This window comes from Ranitomeya imitator, chromosome 4 (genome assembly GCF_032444005.1).
Source record: "Ranitomeya imitator isolate aRanImi1 chromosome 4, aRanImi1.pri, whole genome shotgun sequence".
Lineage (NCBI taxonomy): Eukaryota > Metazoa > Chordata > Amphibia > Anura > Dendrobatidae > Ranitomeya > Ranitomeya imitator.
Window position 1 is genome coordinate 219,812,759 of NC_091285.1, and position 21,942 is coordinate 219,834,700.

Genomic DNA, 21,942 nt, shown 5'->3' on the forward strand with positions numbered 1-21,942 from the left:
TTCTTTAACAAGAATGGATGTTTTTGCCATTAAAATGGGCAGTGTAGGTGTTTTCCTGGCCTCCACTCACTGCCGACTATGCTCCCCCATTGACTTGCATTGGGTTTCGTGTTTCGGGCGATACCCGACTTTTCGCGATAATCGGCCGATTCCACTCGACTCGACTTCTAAGATAGTCGGGTTTCGCGAAACACGGCTCGACTCTAAAAAGGTCAAGGTCGCTCAACCCTAATTACCGGTACTCTATACGATATACACTATGTACGAAGCACCTGTGTAAAATGTCACTGGTGATCACCGAATTACCTGTACAGTTACACTATACACTGCATACTATGCTCACAGCTCCTGTGGATAATGGCACTTATGGTGATTATACCATTGTGTTTTGTTTTATTAAAGATCAATATTGTAGTATTCTGTAACTATGTGGTGGTAATATGTGGTGTGGTCATTGTATGATGGTATTGTTCAGTTTCTCTGTGGTGGTAGTATGTGGTCTGGTTATGGTGTTGCGGTATTTCTTCCTTGTATGTGCTATTATTTGGTCACTACCTGATGGTAATATGTGGCCCTGCCAATGTGTGGCGGAATTTATTCCTTGTATGTGGCATTATTCAGTCACTGTGTGGTGGTTATGCATGGCCTGGTCACGGTGTGGTGGCATTTCTCCCTTGTACATGGTATTATTCAGGCACTATGTGGTGGTAATATGTGGTCTGGCCATATGTGGTCTGGTCTTGTATTGTGGCTTTTAGCTCCTGTGGATAATGGCAATAGAGTGGAGGGAGGACTGCACACAGCAGGACGAGACCTGCAATACAGCGGCGTGGCCGCCACCAGATGGCAGCAGAATAGTCAAATCAAGCTGGGTCAAATATTAGACTGTAGCACAGTACAAAGGGAAAAAGCAAACACAGAGTCGATAACAAGCCAAATGGGTCAGTACCAGTCAGGAGCGGATATGCCAAAGACAAGAGACAAAACAACAGGTCAGGGTCCAAGCCGAGAGTCAATACACAAAAGGGGAACACAGAGTCGGAAAGGGAAGAGGGGATAAACAGACACGGGTTCATTAAGCAAGCAGCAGGACAAATCAAGGCAAACGGGGTCAGCTAATCATGCCATAGGTAGAAGCTATAACTGATATTGTCTGCAGGACACAGCGGGGTTAAACAGCAAACCTGAGACCAGACTGAAGCTGAGAAAGTTAACCCCTATTATGACCAGACCGGAAAAAGGGGAAGACAGGACTTAAACCCCAGTCTGGTTCATGACAATTACCATTTTGTTTTTTTTTATTAATGATCAGTTTTGTAGTATTCGGTAACTATGTGATGGTAATATGTGGTCTGGTCAAGGTGTGAAGGAATTTGTCCCTTGTATGTGGTATTATTCAGTCACTATGTGGTGGTAATATGTCATCTGGTTATGTTGTGGCAGCATTTATTCCTTGTATGTGATATTATTCAGTCACTTTGTGATGGTAATATCTTGTCCAGCCTTGGTATGACAATATTTATCCCTTGTATGTGTAACAGCCAGGAGTAGTGTCAGTGCTGCCACTGGCTGTTAACCCCCTAAATGCTGCGATCGATTGTAATCGCAGCATTCAGGAGAGAGGCAGAGGGATGGGAGCTCCCCTTGCCTTCACATTGGCATCCTTACTACATCATTTGGGGGGCTCGATCATTGTCATAGTAACCCGGGGTTGTCATGATGACCCCTGGGTCATCAAGCTACAGAAAGCTTCTGAGATCATGCTCACAGCATGGTGTCAGAAGCTTTCAATATAGGTATAATGCAGTGCAATGCTCATGTATTGCAATGCATCATACCTTCAAAGAATAAGAAAGTGAAAGTACCATAAAGGGACTAGGTATAAAGGAAGTTAAAAAATATGTAAAAAAATTTTTTACAAAATAATATTAACCCCTCTGTGACCTTAGACGTACTATCCCGTCGAGGTGCCCTGGGCTTATCTGACCCTGGACGGGATAGTACGTCATAGCCGATCGGCCGCGCTCACGGGGGGAGCGCGGCCGATCGCGGCCGGGTGTCAGCTGCTTATCGCAGCTGACATCCGCCACTATGTGCCAGGAGCGGTCACGGACCGCCCCCGGCACATTAACCCCTGGCACACCGCGATCAAAGATGATCGCGATGTGCCGGCGGTGCAGGGAAGCACCGCGCAGGGAGGGGGCTCCCTGCGGGCTTCCCTGAGCCCCCCGCAGCAACGCGATGTGATCGCGTTGCTGCGAGGGTCTCCTCACCTCCCTCCCTGCTCGAGCCCCGGATCCAAGATGGCCGCGGATCCGGGTCCTGCAGGGAGGGAGGTGGCTTCACAGAGCCTGCTTAGAGCAAGCACTGTGAAGGCTGCAGCGCTGCATGTCAGATCAGTGATCTGACAGAGTGCTGTGCAAACTGTCAGATCACTGATCTGTGATGTCCCCCCCGGGACAAAGTAAAAAAGTAAAAAAAAAATTTTCCAAATGTGTAAAAAAAAAAAAAAAAATATTCCAAAATAATGAAAAAAAAAAAAAAATATTATTCCCATAAATACATTTCTTCATCTAAATAAAAAAAAAACCAATAAAAGTACACATATTTAGTATCGCCGCGTCCGTAACGACCCGACCTATAAAACTGTCCCACTAGTTAACCCCTTCAGTAAACACCGTAAGAAAAAAAAAAAAAAAACGAGGCAAAAAACAACGCTTTATTATCATACCGCCGAACAAAAAGTGGAATAACACGCGATCAAAAGGACAGATATAAATAACCATAGTACCGCTGAAAGCGTCATATTGTCCCGCAAAAAAAGAGCCGCCATACAGCATCATCAGCAAAAAAATAAAAAAGTTATAGTCCTGAGAATAAAGCGATGCAAAAATAATTATTTTTTCTGTAAAATAGTTTTTATCAGATAAAAGCACCAAACCATAAAAAAATGATATAAATGAGGTATCGCTGTAATCGTACTGACCCGAAGAATAAAACTGATTTATCAATTTTACCAAACGCGGAGCGGTATAAACGCCTCCCCCAATAGAAATTCATGAATAGCTGGCTTTTGGTCATTCTTCCTCACAAAAATCGGAATAAAAAGCGATAAAAAAATGTCACGTGCCCAAAAATGTTTTCAATAAAAACGTCAACTCGTCCCGCAAAAAACAAGACCTCACATGACTCTGTGGACCAAAATATGGAAAAATTATAGCTCTCAAAATGTGGTATTGCAAAAAATATTTTTTGCAATAAAAAGGGTCTTTCAGTGTGTGACGGCTGCCAATCATAAAAATCCGCTAAAAAACTCGCTATAAAAGTAAATCAAACCCCCTTCATCACCCCCTTAGTTAGGGAAAAATAAAAAAAATGTATTTATTTCCATTTTCCCATTAGGGCTAGGGTTAGGGCTAGGGCTAGGGCTAGGGCTAGGGTTAGGGCTAGGGTTAGGGCTAGGGTTAGGGCTAGGGCTAGGGTTAGGGCTAGGGTTAGGGCTAGGGCTAGGGTTAGGGTTAGGGCTAGGGTTAGGGCTAGGGTTAGGGCTAGGGTTAGGGTTAGGGTTAGGGCTAGGGTTAGGGCTAGGGTTAGGGCTAGGGTTAGGGTTAGGGCTAGGGTTAGGGCTAGGGTTAGGGCTAGGGTTAGGGTTAGGGTTGGGGCTACAGTTAGGGTTGGGGCTAAAGTTAGGGTTAGGGTTTAGATTACATTTACAGTTGGGAATAGGGTTGGGATTAGGGTTAGGGGTGTGTCAGGGTTAGAGGTGTGGTTAGGGTTACCGTTGGAATTAGGGTTAGGGGTGTGTTTAGATTAGGGTTTCAGTTATAATTGGGGGGTTTCCACTGTTTCGGCACATCAGGGGCTCTCCAAACACGACATGGCGTCCGATCTCAATTCCAGCCAATTCTGCGTTGAAAAAGTAAAACAGTGCTCCTTCCCTTCCGAGCTCTCCTGTGTGCCCAAACAGGGGTTTACCCCAACATATGGGGTATCTGCGTACTCAGGACAAATTGGACAACAACTTTTGTGGACCAATTTCTCCTGTTACCCTTGGGAAAATACAAAACTGGGGGCTAAAAAATAATTTTTGTGGGAAAACAAAAAGATTTTTTATTTTCACGGCTCTGCGTTATAAACTGTAGTGAAACACTTGGGGGTTCAAAGTTCTCACAACACATCTAGATAAGTTCATTGAGGGGTCTAGTTTCCAATATGGGGTCACTTGTGGGGGGTTTCTACTGTTTAGGTACATTAGGGGCTCTGCAAACGCAATGTGACGCCTGCAGACCAATCCATCTAAGTCTGCATTCCAAATGATTCTCCTTCCCTTCCGAGCCCTCCCATGCGCCCAAACGGTGGTTCCCCCCCACATATCGGGTATCAGCGTACTCAGGACAAATTGGACAACAACATTTAGGGTCCAATTTCTCCTGCTAACCTTGGAAAAATACAAAACTGGGGGCTAAAATATAATTTTTGTGGAAAAAAAAATATTTTTTATTTGCATGGCTCTGCGTTATAAACTGTAGTGAAATACTTGGGGGTTCAAAGCTCTCACAACACATCAAGATGAGTTCCTTAGGGGGTCTACTTTCCAAAATGGTGTCACTTGTGGGGGGTTTCTACTGTTTAGGTACATTAGGGGCTCTGCAAACGCAATGTGACGCCTGCAGACCATTCCATCTAAGTCTGCATTCCAAATGGCGCTCCTTCCCTTCCGAACCCTCCCATGCGCCCAAACGGTGGTTCCCCCCCACATATGGGGTATCAGCATACTCAGGACAAATTGGACAACAACTTTTGGGGTCCAATTTCTCCTGTTACCCTAGGGAAAATACAAAACTGGGGGCTAAAAAATAATTTTTGTGGGAAAAAAATTTTGTTTTATTTTTATGGCTCTGCATTATAAACTTCTGTGAAGCCCTTGGTGGGTCAAAGTGCTCACCACACATCCAGATAAGTTCCTTAGGGGGTCTACTTTCCAAAATGGTGTCACTTGTGGGGGGTTTCAATGTTTAGGCACATCAGTGGCTCTCCAAACGCAACATGGCGTCCCATCTCAATTCCTGTCAATTTTGCATTGAAAAGTCAAACGGCGCTCCTTCCCTTCCGAGCTCTCCCATGCGCCCAAACAGTGGTTTACTGCCACATATGGGGTATCAGCGTACTCGGGACAAATTGGACAACAACTTTTGAGGTCCAATTTCTTCTCTTACCCTTGGAAAAATAAAAAATTGGGGGCAAAAATATAATTTTTGTGAAAAAATATGATTTTTTATTTTTACGGTTCTGCATTATAAACTTCTGTGAAGCACTTGGTGGGTCAAAGTGCTCACCACACATCCAGATAAGTTCCTTAGGGGGTCTACTTTCCAAAATGGTGTCACTTGTGGGGGGTTTCAATGTTTAGGCACATCAGTGGCTCTCCAAACGCAACATGGCGTCCCATCTCAATTCCTGTCAATTTTGCATTGAAAAGTCAAATAGCGCTCCTTCCCTTCCGAGCTCTCCCATGCGCCCAAACAGTGGTTTACTGCCACATATGGGGTATCAGCGTACTCAGGACAAATTGGACAACAACTTTTTCGGTCCAATTTCTCCTGTTACCCTTGGTAAAATAAAACAAATTGGAGCTGAAGTAAATTTTTTGTGTAAAAAAGTTAAATGTTCATTTTTATTTAAACATTCCAAAAATTCCTATTAAACACCTGAAGGGTTAATAAACTTCTTGAATGTGGTTTTGAGCACCTTGAGGGGTGCAGTTTTTAGAATGGTGTCACACTTGGGCATTTTCTATCATATAGACCCCTCAAAATGACTTCAAATGAGACGTGGTCCCTAAAAAAAAATGGTGTTGTAAAAATGAGAAATTGCTGGTCAACTTTTAACCCTTATAACTCCCTAACAAAAAAAAAATTGGTTCCAAAATTATGCTGATGTAAAGGAGACATGTGGGAAATGTTACTTATTAAGTATTTTGTGTGACATATCTCTGTGATTTAATTGCATAAAAATTCAAAGTTTGAAAATTGCGAAATTTTCAAAATTTTCGCCAAATTTCCGTTTTTTTCACAAATAAACACAGGTACTATCAAAGAAATTTTACCACTATCATGAAGTACAATATGTCACGAGAAAACAATGTCAGAATCACCAGGATCCGTTGAAGCGTTTCGGAGTTATAACCTCATAAAGGGACAGTGGTCAGAATTGTAAAAATTGGCCTGGTCATTAACGTGCAAACCACCCTTGGGGGTAAAGGGGTTAATCATTAAAAAAATTCTTATGTAAAAAAACTACACATGTTTGGTATCGCCGCGTCTGGAGCAATCTGATCTATAAAAGTGTCATGCTGCTTAACCCTTTCAGTGAACGCCTGAAAAAAATAGCAAACTATGCTTTATCCACTTGGAAAAAGCGGAATAAAATGTGACCAAAAAGACAAATGCAAATAAAAATAGTATCACTAAAAAATTACATATTGTCCCGCAAAAAACAAGCCATCATACAGCTCCAACACTGGAAAAATAAAAAAGATATAGCTCTCAGAATAAAGTGAAGCAAAAATAATTATTTTTTCTATAAAAGTTTTTATTGTGTAAAAGCGACAAAACATAAAAAAATATATAAATGTGATATCGCTGTAATCGTACTGACACGAAGAATAAAGCAGCCTTATTAATTTTAACAAATACAGAATGGGGGAAAAAAAACAAAAACAAAAAAAACTATTCCAGAATTGCTGGTTTTTATTCATTCTGCCACCGCAAAAATCAGAATAGAAAGCGATCAAAAATGTCATGTGCCTGAAAATGGTACCAATAAAAAAGTCAACTTGTCCTGAAAAAAACAAGCCATGACCTGACTCTGTGGACTGAAATATGGAAAAATTATAGCTCTCAAAATATGGCGATGCAAAAACTTCTTGCAAAAAAAAAACATCTTTTAGTGTGTGACAGCAGCCAAACATAAAAATCCCATATAAATCTGGTATCACTGAAATCGCACCAACCAGAATAATAAAGTCACCTAATCACTTATACCGCACGAGGAACGGCGTAAAAAATAAATAAAAGCAATTCTTCACCTGCTGTGGATTTGTTCATTCTGCATCCAAAGATCGCAGTAAGACTCAGCACACATTTATCCTGTGCTCTACAGTGAGTGCTTACACCAGGATTTCCATGTAAATCTCTTTTATACATGATTCAGACATAACCGACAGCGGAAGATTCCCTATAAAGAAGCAGATGGAGGTACTGTGGATGTCGGCTGACCTGTGATCCTGCGGTGCTCATATTTTAAGGCATGCATAAAAACGCTGTCCACCATAGTTTTGTGCACCTCTGAAAGGAAGAACAACGCTGAACAGAGGCCAGATGGAGTACAGAGTAACTCTGCTGCCTCATTATAGTGATTGATTCCCTCAGGGGTTTTATCTGAATCAGGTCACTCGGAAATCCCAAAGTAAGTGCTCAGCGTAGAGCGCCAGATAAATGTGATCCCAAATGTTATGAAAATTCTTCCCAATAAAAGCCTCAACTCAATCTACAAAAGAAAGCAAGTCCCCACTCAGGTCTGTCATCTGTTAACGGAAATATAGGGGCTTCCACATTACTGGTAGCACAAAAGCTCTGGAAAAGCAAAATGGGTCCTTGCTCACCAAAAGAAATTCAGCAAATTCTGCACTCCCAAATCCAAATGCCCCCTCCCTTCTGATCCCCAATGTGCATAAACCACCTTTAGTGTCCTCATTTAGCAAGGGTATAATTTCCAAAATTGGGGGGTCCCTTGAGGGAAAAGGGGGGGGGGACTGCTCTTGCTCTTGTAGCCCTTAAGGGCTCTGTATATGGAGTCCGCAAACTATTCTTGGAAAATCTCAGCTCCAAAAGGCAAATAGCGCTCCATCCCGACCGAAAAGCTCCTAATTGCTATGCTTTACTGTATGGCCACATATGGGGTATTTCTGTATTCATCAAAAATTGTGGTACAAATTTTGGTGCCAATTTTACCCACTTATTATGTGAAAATGTTAAATCTGGGGCTAAAACAATTTTTTTTGTTGTAAAAATGTCATTTTTTTTTTCACTGCCGATGGTATAAAATTCTGTGACTCACTGATGGTGTCAAAATGATCACAGATTGATTAATTCATCAAGAGGTGTATTTTGTAAAATGGGGTTACTTATGAGGAGTTCTGCTGTTCTGGCACCTCAGGGTCTCTCCCAGTGGGTCATGGCACCCTTAAATCATAATAGTAAAATCTGCACTATGGCGCTCCTTCCCTTCCTTCAGCTTTGCACTGTGCCTCAAAAGTAGTTTTCACCCTTGCACTGTGCCTCAAAAGTAGTTTTCACCCACACATGGGGTATTGGCTCACTCAGGAGAAATTGCACAACAAATTTCGGGGTCAATTTTCTCCTATTACCTTTAAGAAAATAAAAAAAACTGGGCCTAAAAGAAAAATTTTGTGGGAAAAATGTGATTTTTTAAAAATGTTTATTAGCTCTGTTGTAAACGTCTGTAAAGCACCTGGTGGCTCAAGATGCTCAACACATATCTACATAAGATCCTTGAGGGGTCTAGTTTCCAAAATGGTATCACTTGTGGGAGGTTTCCACTATTTAGGCATTCAGGGTCTCGAAAAGTGAAATGGCGTCCGCTTTTGATTCCAGCCAATTTTGTGTTCAAAATGTCAAACCGTGCTCCTTCCCTTCCGGGTCCTGCCATGCGCCCAAGCAGTAGTTTTCCTCCATACATTGGGTATTGGCGTACTTATGAGAAATTGCACAACAAATATTATTGTTCATTTTCTCCTGATACCTTTGATAAAATAAAAAAAATTGTGTCCAAAATACAATTTTTGTAAAAAAGTTAAATGTTCATTTTTTCCTTCTATATTACTTCACTTCTTATGAAGTAACTGAAAGGTTAATAAACATCTAGAATGTGGTTTTGAATACGTTGATGGGTGCATTTTTTAGAAAAGTGTCACTTTTGGGTATATTCTTTCATATAGGCCCCCAAAGTCACTTCAAATATGAGGTGGTCCCTAAAAAAATGGTTTTGTAAATTTTGTTGGAAAAATGAGAAACTTTTAACCCTCATAACTTCCTAAGATAAAAAAAAAGTTTAAAAAGTTATGAAAAGTAGACATGTGGAAAATGTTATTTAACTATGTTGTGTGACGCAATGCTCTGATTTAGGGGCACACAAGTTAAAGGTTTTAAAGAAATTTTACCGCTATCATACTGCTATCATTTAATGCTATCAAGTACAAATGTGTCACGAAAAAACTATTTCAGAATGAAAGAGATCCGTTGAAGCGTTCCTGAGTTATAACCACTTAAATTGACAGTGGTCATATTTTCAGAAAATTAAGGCTTGGTCATTAACCTACAAAGTGGCTTGGTCCTTAAGGGGTTAAAGAAAAGTAAATAAAATACACCTAAAACGAGTATTGGATATTTTAAGAATTTTTTGATATGTTAGAAGTGAGTGGGTCCTTGATAAAAGAGTCTATCCTGTTTTGATGGCAGCTTAAAACATATTTTGGCTAAAACCAAAGCTGCGGTCCATGTATGTGATGTGGTGTTGGATGGGAACTGTGAATGTGTGATTGGTGAGAATGTGAAGCTTTCCAAGAGTGGGCGATGGGACTGTGAAAGGCTGGCGGGGTGGAGGCGATGCTGAGTGGAGCCTGGGCTAGTCTCAAGGGGGCCTTGAAAATGTTGCCAGTGTGGGTACCTTAAATTCCTGGGGGGTCCCTGCATACAGTATCCGGTTTACTACAGTTTTTGGTATTGTACTTTACACTTTTGTGCAATTTGTGACAAATGTGAAATTGTAAATGACATTTTGTGCAATTAGGTGACAAATGCATGACAAATAACTGAATGTTTTCTTTCATCCATAGATTACCTATTCTACAAGGAGGGACGTTCAGTTTAATTACACCCACACTGGCAATACTTTCTCTGCCACAGTGGAAATGTCAAAATTCTGACGTGTTCTTTTTCAATGGGACTGAGAATTTGTCTATAAATAACACCGAATCCTGGCAGTCACGAATGAGAGAGGTAATCTAAATAGAGTATGACACTGCATTGCCCTATTTACTTGGGCATTGCATGATGATACCTGAATACCGTAGGTCATATTTGAGTGTGAAACATACGTGTGCTATGAGCATTATTTATTTTATGTAATGTATGATCTATCTCGTCAATGTCCATATTGGTCAGATAACTATGCTCTTTTTATTTAGGAAAAGTTTGCCACTAAATGTGAACTGTGTGTATTATTTCCCGGAAAGCATATACAAAGATGCAACATAGCAATGTATTTTGTTGCATATAAATGTTTTTTATTTTTTTTTAAATTGCATAACTGCTATAATAAGTGCACTAACAATGCATCTGTCCACATTACTAGCATAGTTATCTAAGTTTTGCACATTTTGAGCCTTCATCTTGGTGAGGCATTCCAACGTGTCTAAGGCTATTTTGAAGTTTAAGTAGCACAAAGCAAGGGCTTATTCAGACACAGATGATTTTTAATTTATGCAAAAAAAAATGGTCTGAGTTTCATCAGTGTTTTTAATCAGAATGTCTTCAGAGTTTGGTCAGTGTGACAATATTCAACATCACAGTTTCGTCAGTGTGTCAACATTTACCATCAGAGTTTTGCCATTGTGTCAGAATTTGCCATAAGGGTATGTTCACACTGTGTGTATTTGCCGCTTTTTTATGTTAATTTTCAGCGGCTTTTTACAGTACCAGCAAAGCCTATGAGATTTCAGAAATCTCATGCACACACATTGGGTTTTTGTCATCAGGATTTTCTGCTTCGCAGCATTTTTTTTTACATAGAGCATGTCAATTCTTTCAGCGCTTTTGCAGCTTTTTTGGAGCATTTTTCACCCATTGACTTGAAAGGATGGGGAAAAAATGCTGCAAATATGCAGGATAACTTTTTTTGCAGCATATTTGCTGCAGAAATGTCAAGGACAGCAGGATGTGATGTGTCCATATAGCCTTTCATCCAGCAAAGAAACTGAGCAGCAGACCCGAACCCCATTCACTTGAATGGGGGGCCCGACAATACAGTGTTTGACACACTGTCATATGCATGATAGTGTGGCAAGCACTGCTTCTGACCGGCATCAAAATCGTCTCTGCCGATCAGAGAGATAAAGTTCCCACGCTGTCAAAAGACAGTGTGAGCGCTCAGCTGTGATCAGAGGTATAAAGTTTACCTCCGGTCACTGGTGTCAGCTGATAGCACAACCTCTCCCATCATCTGAAATCTGCTGCCGCTAATAACAATGAGAGCAGGAGCGGCTGATGGGAGTATTCATCAGCCGCGTAAATAAATAATAAAAAAAAAGCCTGCATGGCTTCCACCGTATTTTTGATAAACTTCCAGGCAAGTTTACAACTGGGGGCTGCAACCCTCAGCTGTTAGCAAGGCTGGTTATCAAGAATAGAGGGTTCTCCATGCTGTTTTTTAATTAATTAATCTTTTTTTTTTACAACCAGCCTTGATAAAGCAGACAGCTGGAAGTTGGCATTCTCAGATTGATAAGGGGCCATGGATATTGGCCCCCCAGCCTAAAAATAGCAGTCCCCAGCCACCCAGAAAAGGCACATCTATTAGATTCACCAATTCTAGCACTTCACCAGGCTCTTCCCCATTTCCCTGTAGTGGTTGCAACTGAGGTTCATATTTGTGGGGTTGATGTCACCTTTGTATTGTCTGGTGACATCAAGCCCATGGATTAATAATGGAGAGGCATCTATAAAACAATCCATTATTAATTCTATAGCTGTATTGTAGATAAAAACACAGCCAGAATAAAGTCTTTTATTTCAAATAAAACAAAACACAGTTTTACTTTTTTATTTTAACCCTTTTCTGCCAGCTGACGGAATAGTACGTCAGCTGGCAGATCCCCTGCTTTGAGGTGGGCTCCGGCGGTGAGCCCACCTCAAAGCCATGACATGTCAGCTGTTTTGTACAGCCGACATGTGCGTGCAACGAGCGCGAGCGGAATCGTGATCCGCCCACGCCCATTAACTAGTTAAATTCCGCTGTCAAGCTCTGACAGCGGCATTTAACTAGCGCTCCCGGCCGCGCGGCCGGTGAATCTCGCACCACTGACCCCGTCACATGATCGGGGGTCAGCGGTGCATTGCCATAACAACCAGAGGTCTCCTTGAGACCTCTATGGTTGTTGATGGCCGATTGCTTTGAGCGCCACCCTGTGGTCGGTGTTCAAAGTACACCTGAATTTTTGCTACATAGAGGTGATCTGTACTTCACCTCTATGTAGCGGAGGCGATCATGTAGTGCATGCTTCTAGCCTCCTATGGAGGCTATTGAAGCATGCCAAAATAAAAAAAAAGTGTTTAAAAATATAAAAAAAAAAAAAAATATTTAAAAGTTCAAATCACCCCCCATTCGCCCCAATCAAAATAAAACAATTTAAAAAAATCAAACATACACATATTTGCTATCGCCGCATTCAGAATCGCCCGATCTATCAATAAAAAGAAAGGATTAACCTGACCGCTAAATGGCGTAGTGAGAAAAAAAATCAAAACGCCAAAATTATGTTTTTTTGGTCGCCGCGACCAAAAGAACGTATTTACACCAAAATGGTATCATTAAAAATGCCAGCTCGGCACGCAAAAAACCTGACCCCAGATCACAAAAATTGGAGACGCTACGGGTACCGGAAAATCGCAAATTTTTTTTTTTTTTTTAGCAAACTTTGGAATTTTTTCTCACCATTTAGATAAAAAATAACCTAGACAAGTTAGGTGTCTATGAACTCGTAATGACCTGGAGAATCGTAATGGCAGGTCAGTTTTAGCATTTGGTGAACCTAGCAAAAAAGCCAAACAAAAAACAAGTGTGAGATTGCACTTTTTTTGCAATTTCATCACACTTGGAATTTTTTTCCTGTTTTCTGTTACATGGCATGGTAAAACCAGTGGTATTGTTCAAAAGTACATCTCATCCCACAAAAAATAAGCCCTCACATGGCCATACTGACAGAAAAATAAAAAAGTTATGGCTCTGGGAAGGAGGGGAGCGAAAAACAAAAATGGAAAAAAACGGAAAAAGCTCCGGGGGTGAAGGGGTTAAAAGTAACAAACACAGTTATACTCACCTAACGCTTAATTCCACCAAAGCCCTAGTCTCCTGTAATAAAACAACAATATCCCTCACCTATCTGTTGCTCTGTCCCACACTGTAATCAATGTGGGATAATTTGTTTACAACCTGGATGGTGCCAAGATGCGACTGTCTAGGCTGAGAACCAATGGTGAATTGACCTATTGCGAGCGCATCATCAGTGACTAGCGGTGACATCATAGAGGTTACTGTGGGTCACTGAGGCTGCATGTCCAGCACAGCTGAACTGCGGTGACCTCAGTGAGATCCTTGCTAGCACCATGAGAAAGTCGCATGGTGGAGATGCAAATTCACCTTGGAGAATTTCAACTGTGGTAAACTCGCTTCTACACCATGCGACTTTCTCATGGTGCTAGCATGGATCTCACTGAGGTCAACGCAGTTCAGCCCTGCTGGGAAAGCAGCCTCAGTGACGTCATCGCTAGTGGTTCCCAGCCTGGAAGGTCGCATCTTGGCTCCATCCAGGTTGAAAACTGTTTGTCCCCTAGACATGGATTACGGCGTGGGACAGAACGATGGATAGGTGAGCGATATGGTTGTTTTCTATTTTAATTCTCTTGAAGGCAACAATGGCGATGGTAGAATAGGTGAGGTCGTAAGTATAGTATAATTAAGATTTATTAAAGGAGTCTGTCTTTCTTTCATTTAAATGACTTTATTCATGGTGTATGTGTTTTTATACAATATGACTATGGGGTTAGTAAGGGAGGCATCTTATTGACGCCTCTCCATTACTAACCTCAGGGCTTGATGTCACCTGACAATGCAAAGGTGACATCAACCTCCGCAACTATCACCTAACGTGCCACCGCTACAAGGCAAGAAGGAAGAGGCTAAGTGCCGAAATTAGCACATCTTAGAGATGTGCCTTTTCTGGGGTGGCTAAGAGCTGCTGTGTTTCGCCTGGGGTGTGGCAGTATCCATGGCTCCATCCTGAGCTATTAATGTCAGCCCGGAGCTGTCTGCATAGGCTTTGCTGGTTATTAATTATAGAGGGAACCCTACATAATTTTTTTAGGGTCTCCCATTTTAAAAGCCAGTATAGGTTAGGTATACAGCTGTGATTTGATAATAATAGCCTTGGAAGCTCCATTGGTATTAACCCTTTCTCGGGCTAAAAACATCTGCCCCAAGCCATCCGCTTTCCCTCTGCTGGTTAAGAAAATTACACAGAAACCCCCACCATTTTCTTGAGAAAAATAATAATTAATACATGTACAATAAGCTGCATGCAGACTGTACTAATTGTATTTGTCACTGACATCTATATAGCTATCTATTCTACGTGTGTTTACAGTATGTAATCCATCTCTTCTATCCTGTCGCTCCTGCTGTGATTTTACAGTACACGACTGCTGAATTGCAGGATTTTCTTCTATCTATCTATGTAATATACACTACCATTATAGTGGTTATAGTTAGGATCAACCAGACAAATTTGTGTTTTCCTTGAAAACTCATACGTTTATTAATCAGCTGAGTTGCCAAATGAATTGAAAATCTAGCCCAATGACAAGGTTTGAAAAAAAGATTTTTATTTGAAATAATAATTTTCTCCTTCAAACTTTGCTTTCGTCAAAGAATTATCCCTTTGCAGCAATTACAGCATTGCAGACCTTTGGCATTCTAGCAGTTAATTTTCTGAGGTAATCTGGAGAAATTTCACCCCATGCTTGCAGAAGACCCTCCCACAAGTTGGTTTGGCTTGATGGACACTTTTTGCTTATCATACGGTCAAGCTGCTCCCACAACAGCTCAATGGGGTTGAGATTTGGTGACTCCGCTGGCCACTCCATTACAGATAGAATACCAGCTGCCTACATCTTCCCTAAATAGTTCTTGCATAATTTGGGGGTGTGCTTTGGGTCATTGTCCTGTTGTAGGATGAAATTGGCTCCAATCAAGCGCTGTCCACAGGGTATGGCATGGCATGGCAAAATGGAGTGATTAGCTTTCTTACACAGATAGCAAACACAAAGTACCATAAGAACACTGGAGTGATGGTTGTTGGAAATGGGCCTCTAAAAACCTATTAGATATTGTATTACAAACCAGACATTTGCAGATAGGATAGTCATTTACCACATTTACAAAGTATAGAGTGTATTTCTAAATCATTTAATGGTAGCTTCATTGGAAAAACTGTGCTTTTCTTTCAAAAATATGGACATTTCTAAGTAACCCTAAACTTTTGAACGGTAGTGTACATATACACACGTGGTCAAAATTGTTGGTGCCCCTCGTTTAATGACAAAAAAACCCGCAATGGTCACAGAAATAACTTGAATCTGACAAAAATAATAATAAATAAAAGATCTATGAAAATGAACAAATGAAAGTCAGACATTGCTTTTCATCCATGCTTCCACAGAATAAAAAAAAAATAAAACTCATGAAAAAGGCCTTGGCAGAAATGATGGTACCCTTGAAAATAATCTGACAAAGGGGACATGTTAAATCACGGTGTGTCCACTAACTAGCATCACAGGTGTCTACAATCTTGGAATCAGTGAGTGGGCCTGTATATAGGGCTACAGATACTCACTGTGCTGTTTGATGACATGGTGTATATCAAGCTCAACAAAATATTAATAAAGGGTAGCATCATTTCTGTCCAGGCTTATTTTATGAGTTTTATTTTTTTAATTATGTAGAAGCATGGTTGAAAAGCAATGTCTGAGTTTCATTTGTTCATTTTCATTTTTTATTTATTATTACTTTTGTCAGATTCAAGTTATTTCTGTGACCATTGTGGGTTTTTCTGTCATTAAACGACCGCGTATGTACATATATATATATATATATATATATATATATATATATATGTGTGTGTCACTAACATTTATATATCTATCTATTCTATGTGTATATATCGATTCTATCTATTCTATTCTAACATGTTACTCTGTGATTTTACTGTACACGGCACATTAATTGCCGGTTTTTCTTCTATCTACTGAATGTATCAGTGTAATATATATACATATATATATATATGTGTGTCACTGACATCTATATATCTACCATATATACTCAAGTATAAGCCAAGATTTTCAGCAAAAAAAAAGAGCTGAAAGTGCCCCTTTCGGCTTATACTCAAGTAATGGAAGGCGGGGGGTTGGCGGGTGAGGGGGGCTACGCCTGTGAAATACCCACCTGCTCCCAGTGCTCCTGACGCGGTCCCTGCATGTCCCACGGTCTTCGGGCGTGTCAGCTTCTTCCCCTGTTCAGCGGTCACTGGTACCGCTCATTAAAGTTATGAATATGGACTCCACTCCCATAGGGGTGGAGCTGTTGTGAATTCCGTTCTGGAGCTCCCTCCTGTGGTTGCTAATGGTATTTTTGTGAGTTCTGCCCTTGGGCTCCCTCTGGTGGTTTCGAGTGGAATTGCTGCTCCTTTAGGTAGCTGTAGCAGCTGCCTTCACTAATCGCCTTGCCTGGGTTTGTTATTTAAACCTGCTCTGGGCTTTAGTCCATGCCTGCTGTCAATGTTCTTGGTTGGATTTGGTTCTCTCCTTGGAATTTTCATATGGCCAGTCCTTGTCTGCAAAAGATAAGTTTTTGCTAGTTTTTGTTTGTCCATTTTTTTGGACTCTGTTTTGCAAATATGTCTCTTTTTGTCCAGCTTGTCACTATGTCTTATTCAGGCTAGCTGGAACCTCTGGGAAAGCAGATTTGCCCCTCCACACTGTGAGTCAGTGTGGAGTTCATTTTTGTAAACTCTGCGTGGATTTTGTAGTTTTTATATACTGACCGCACAGTATCCTTTTCTCTCTGTCTATCTAGTTTAGTATTGGCCTCCTTTGCTGAATTCTGATTTCATTTCTATGTACGTCTTTTCCCTCTCCATTCACAGTCAATATTTGTGGGGGGCTATCTTTCCTTTTGGGGGTTTTCTCTGAGGCAAGATAGCTTTCTATTTCCTTCTTTAGGGGTAGTTATTTCTTAGGCTGTGAAGAGGTGTCTAGGGAGAGTCAGGAACGTCCCACGGCTATTTCTAGTGTTGTTGTTAGGATTAGGGACTGCGGTCAGTAGAGATACCACCTTCTCAGAGCTCGCTCCATGTTGCGTTTTAGCCACCAGGTCATATCAGTGTGGCCTCTTAACCACCAGGTCATAACATTGAGCCGCATATTCATTACTGTAATGAGCGGTGCCACGTGACCGCTCACTACAGGAAGAAGCTGCCACTCCCGGAGACGTGGGACATGCAGGGACCGCCGGGAGCAGGTGAGTATTTCATATTCACCTTTCCGCGATCCACCGCCGCCTCATCTTCTGTGTCCTCTGCAGTGACTGTTCAGGTCAGAGGGCGCGATGACGTATTAGTGTGCACGCCGCCCTCTGCCTGAACAGTCAGTGAGGAGAGACGGGACGCTGAGGAGTAGCGGGCAGCGACGAGAGGTGAGTATGTCATTTTTTTTAGTGCAGCAGCAGCATTACATGTGGCACAATGCTATATGGAACATCCATGGGGCCATAAAGAACTGCATGGAGCATTATATGGGGCATCTATGGGGCCATAAAGAACTGCATGGAGCATTATATGGAGCATCTATGGGGCCATAACTGCGTGGAGCATTATAAGGGGTATCTATGGGGCCATAATGAACTACATGGAGCATTATATGGGGCATCTATGGGGCCATAACTGCATGGAGCATTATATGGAGCACCTATGGGACCATAAAGAACTGCATGGAGCATTATATGGGGCATCTATGGGGCCATAAAGAACTGCATGGATCATTATATGGAGCATCTATGGGGCCATAAAGAACCGCATGGAACATTATATGGGGCATCTATAGGGCCATAAAGAACTGCATGGAGCATTATATGGGGCATCTATAGGGCCATAAAGAACTGCATGGAGCATTATATGGAGCATCTATGGGGCCAGAAAGAACTGCATGGAGCATTATATGGGGCATTTATGGGGCCATAAAGAACTGCATGGAGCATTATATGGCGCATATTTGTATATGGAGCATCTTATGGGGACGTAATGAACTGTATGGAGCATTATATGGGGCCTATTTTGTATGGAGCATCATATAGGGCCATAATGAACTGTATGGAGCATTATATGGGGCTCCTGATTCAATATGGATATTCAAAAACACTTAACCTACTGATATCTCAATTAATTTTACTTTTATTGGTATCTTTTTATTTTTTTAAATTTACCGGTAGCTGCTGCATTTTCCATACTCGAGTCAATAAGTTTTCCCAGTTTTTTGTTGCAAAATTAGGGGGGTCGGCTTATACTCGGTTAGGCTTATACTTGAGTATATATGGTATGTATTCTATGTGTATATATTTATTCTATCTATTCTATTCTAACCTGTCACTGTACACGGCCGACGAATGGCTGACTTTTCAAAGGATGTGGTTCTACAGGAAGCAGTTTTGGTTTTATCTGGGTGCACTCAACTTTATTACATGCGCAAAGAGACAAAAGCTAGCCCCAAAATCACATGAAAAAAATGCACCAAAACTGCAACAAAAACATAAACAAAAACACACCAAAACATGTGTTTTTGCTGCAGCTTCTTTCCAGCTAAGAAATCAGGTTTTTCTGCAGAAAAAAACAGTGTGAATATACTCGAAGAGTTTGGTCTTTGGCAGTACTTACAATCAGAATGTGGTCAATGTGGCAGTATTTATCATCAGAATTTGGTCAGTGTGTCAATATTCACCATCAGGATGCCGTCACACTAGCAGTATTTGGGCAGTATTTTACATCAGTATTTGTAAGCCAAAACCAGGAGTGGGTGATAAATGCAGAAGTGGTGCATACGTTTCTATTATACTTTTCCTCTAATTGTTCCACTCCTGGTTTTGGCTTACAAATACTGATGTAAAATACTGACCAAATACTCTAGTGTGACGGCAGCCTCAGAGTTTCATTGGTGTGGCAATAATAACCATCAGGGTTTGGTCAGTGTGTCAGCATTTACCATCAGAATTGTGTCAGTGTGTCAAAAGTTATCATCAGAGTTTGGTCAGTGTGTCAGCATTTACCATCATAGTTTGGTCAGTGTGTCAGAATTTACCATCAGAGTTTGGTCAGAGTCTCAGTATTTACTATCACAGTTTTGTCAGTATGGCTGTATTTACCATTAGAAATCAGCAAACCTTTCGGTTCGACAAACAGTTTGGTGAACATATCCGAACCCCATTGAATTCTATGGGAGGAAAAACCAAATGCATAGACAACACCTTCAGGGGCCAAAAATCTGTCAAAACAGCTTAAATTAGGGGCAGATAAGAGGAGATAAGAGGGGAGTAGAGAATGAGTTCTTGTGAGGATTGGAGGTTGCATGCAGGTAAGTTCCGAGAGACTAGGTCACAGATGTATGGAAGAGGTTGTGGATGGCTTTATATGCCATAGTTAGGGTTTTGAACTAGAGTCTCTGAGTAATGGGGAGCCAGTTAATGGATTGATGGAGAGGAGGAGCCAGGGAATAGCGGGGGATAGGTGGATTAGTCAGACAGCAGAGTTTAGGATAGATTGGATAGATAGATTGTGGCGCGAGACTTTTAGAAAAGAGGCTGCAAAGCAGGAGGTGCAGTACTCGAGTTCGGAGATAAGTGCATGGACTAGGTTTTTTGCAGATTCTTGATTAAGGAATGTAGGGATCTAGCAAATATTTTTGAGTTGTAGTTGGCAGGAAGTGGAAAGGACATGGAAATGAGTTTTAAAGGAGAGATCAGAGTCCAGGGTTACCCAAAGGCAGCGAGTTTGTGGGATGGCCTCATCTATGTCTTGTAGATGAGACCCAGAAAGAGAATGTGCTCCAGTGGCTGGCAAGCGCTGTATCATGTGGCCTCTCCTCCTTTTCCTCCACCTTAACATCACTCACCAAACAGTCCTCAGAGGTGGCACCCCACTTACCCTTGTCACAACTCTCCAACCGCCCAACTGAATGTGGGGAACCACAGACTAGCACTTTGGCAGAGCTGTTCACACATTCTATCCCATGGCCATCAGAGGTCTGCTCCAAAGATTCACAGGCAGACTCAAGAGGAAGAAACATGTACACTGATACCCAAAATTTCAGTTGGATTCAGGGCCGGATAAAGTAGGGTCTGAGCAGAATCCACCAGATGTTAAACCCCAGGGATGGAGGAGATCCTGAAGAAACTCAGATACCTGAGGTGCAGACTGTACTGTACTTTCAGGGCAGAAAGAGGAGGAGGGTAACTTTTAGGGTGAGCAGTGGAAGAACAAAGAGGTTGACGATGAGGTTGTAGATCCTGCTTGGTGTAAACTCAGAGGCATGCATTTGAGTAGTTCAGCAGATGAGGTGGAGAAGGGGGAAGACTAGGTGATTATGTTGTGGTTTCCAGCACAGATACGAAGTGATGCAACCATGACAAGCACTGCATCCTCAGCCACAACTCTGGCTGTGGCCAGCAGCGGTTGTGAGTTTGCAGTTTGCATAGGTGGCAAGGGTTGCCTAGCCTGGGCCTTTTTTGAGACCGAAAAGGATGGCCCAACTCACATTGTCTGCCAACTTTGTAAAATAAGACTCAGTAGAGGCAAAAATTCCAATAATTTGACTACTACATGCATGAACCGACACATACATGCTCAACATGCATTAGTCTAGGAATCTCACTGTGCTTAAATGCAGTCTAGTGGGCCTTGCCAACTACCTGCCACCCTATCAACCTCATCTGATGCTTTTTCCTCCTCCGGCACCATGGTAAGGGTTCTCACACAGGTCTCCGTCTGCAGAACCTCCACTTGTTTACCCGCTACAGTCGGGGGGTGCGTGAGAGCATGTCAGATGTTACACAAGTAGACATGCCTGCTATTTTTTTTACCAATATCAGAAACAAAGCACATCACATCTTTCTCAATCGATCATAACATCTCTGCCTACACCTCACTTACAGTCCATCAGCTTGTCATGTTCACCCTACTTCACCTTTTCTCAGCCCAGCAGCAGCCCTTGGTCCCAAAGTTGTGATCACATAAAAGATTGTTTCCTCCTACACATGCCAAAGCTAAGAGCTTGAACTTTATAATCTCCAATCTGTTGGCCCTGGAAATGCTGCCTTTCCGCCTGGTGCATACAGATAGTTTTCGAAAGCTGATGGCAATCGCAGTCTACCAGTACCAGTTGCCCCGTTTCCATTACTTCTCTAAGAAAGATGTGGTTGCCATACACCCGCATATTGTAGACAACATCATCTGTTCCTTGAAAAATTCTATATCTGCAAGGGTGCATTTCACCACTGACACCTGGATGACCAAGCATGGCCAGGGGTGTTACAGCTCAGTGACTGGGCACTGTGTAACTCTGGTGGCTGTTGGGCAGGCAGGGAAGGGTCTGCTCCATAAGTCTTGGAATCCCCAAGACTTGCAGGGTGCTTAGGGTTGGAGAGCTAAACCACTACACACCAAACCACTTGGAGCAAGGATAAATAAACTACTAGACAACAAGAGTTGGTGAGCTAAACTTCTAAACACATAGGATTGGATAACCAAACCACTACACACCAAGGGATGGTGAACTAAACCACTAGACAGCTGTCATGATCCAGACCGGGTTTTGGGTTTTGTCTCTCCTTTCTCCCATCTGGTCATGTCAGAGGTTAACATTCTGCCTCATTTCAGTTTCAGGTCTGCTATTTCTCTGCTCTGCATCCTGCAGGAAGTGTCAGTTATACTTTCTGCCTACCGCGTGAGTAGCTGACTCTTGTGAAACCCGGATTTGCCATACT

General features: G+C 41.8%; 1 protein-coding gene across 1 annotated transcript in view; it reads left to right on the top strand.

Moving 5' to 3' along the window:
- LOC138674481 (solute carrier family 23 member 1-like) overlaps window positions 1–21,942 on the top strand; it is a 994,669-nt gene that overhangs the window by 140,733 nt on the left and 831,994 nt on the right. The window contains exon 5 of the mRNA XM_069762318.1: window positions 9,917–10,079. Within this exon, the coding sequence (XP_069618419.1) occupies window positions 9,917–10,079 (163 nt within the window). The remainder of the gene's footprint in view (window positions 1–9,916; window positions 10,080–21,942) is intronic.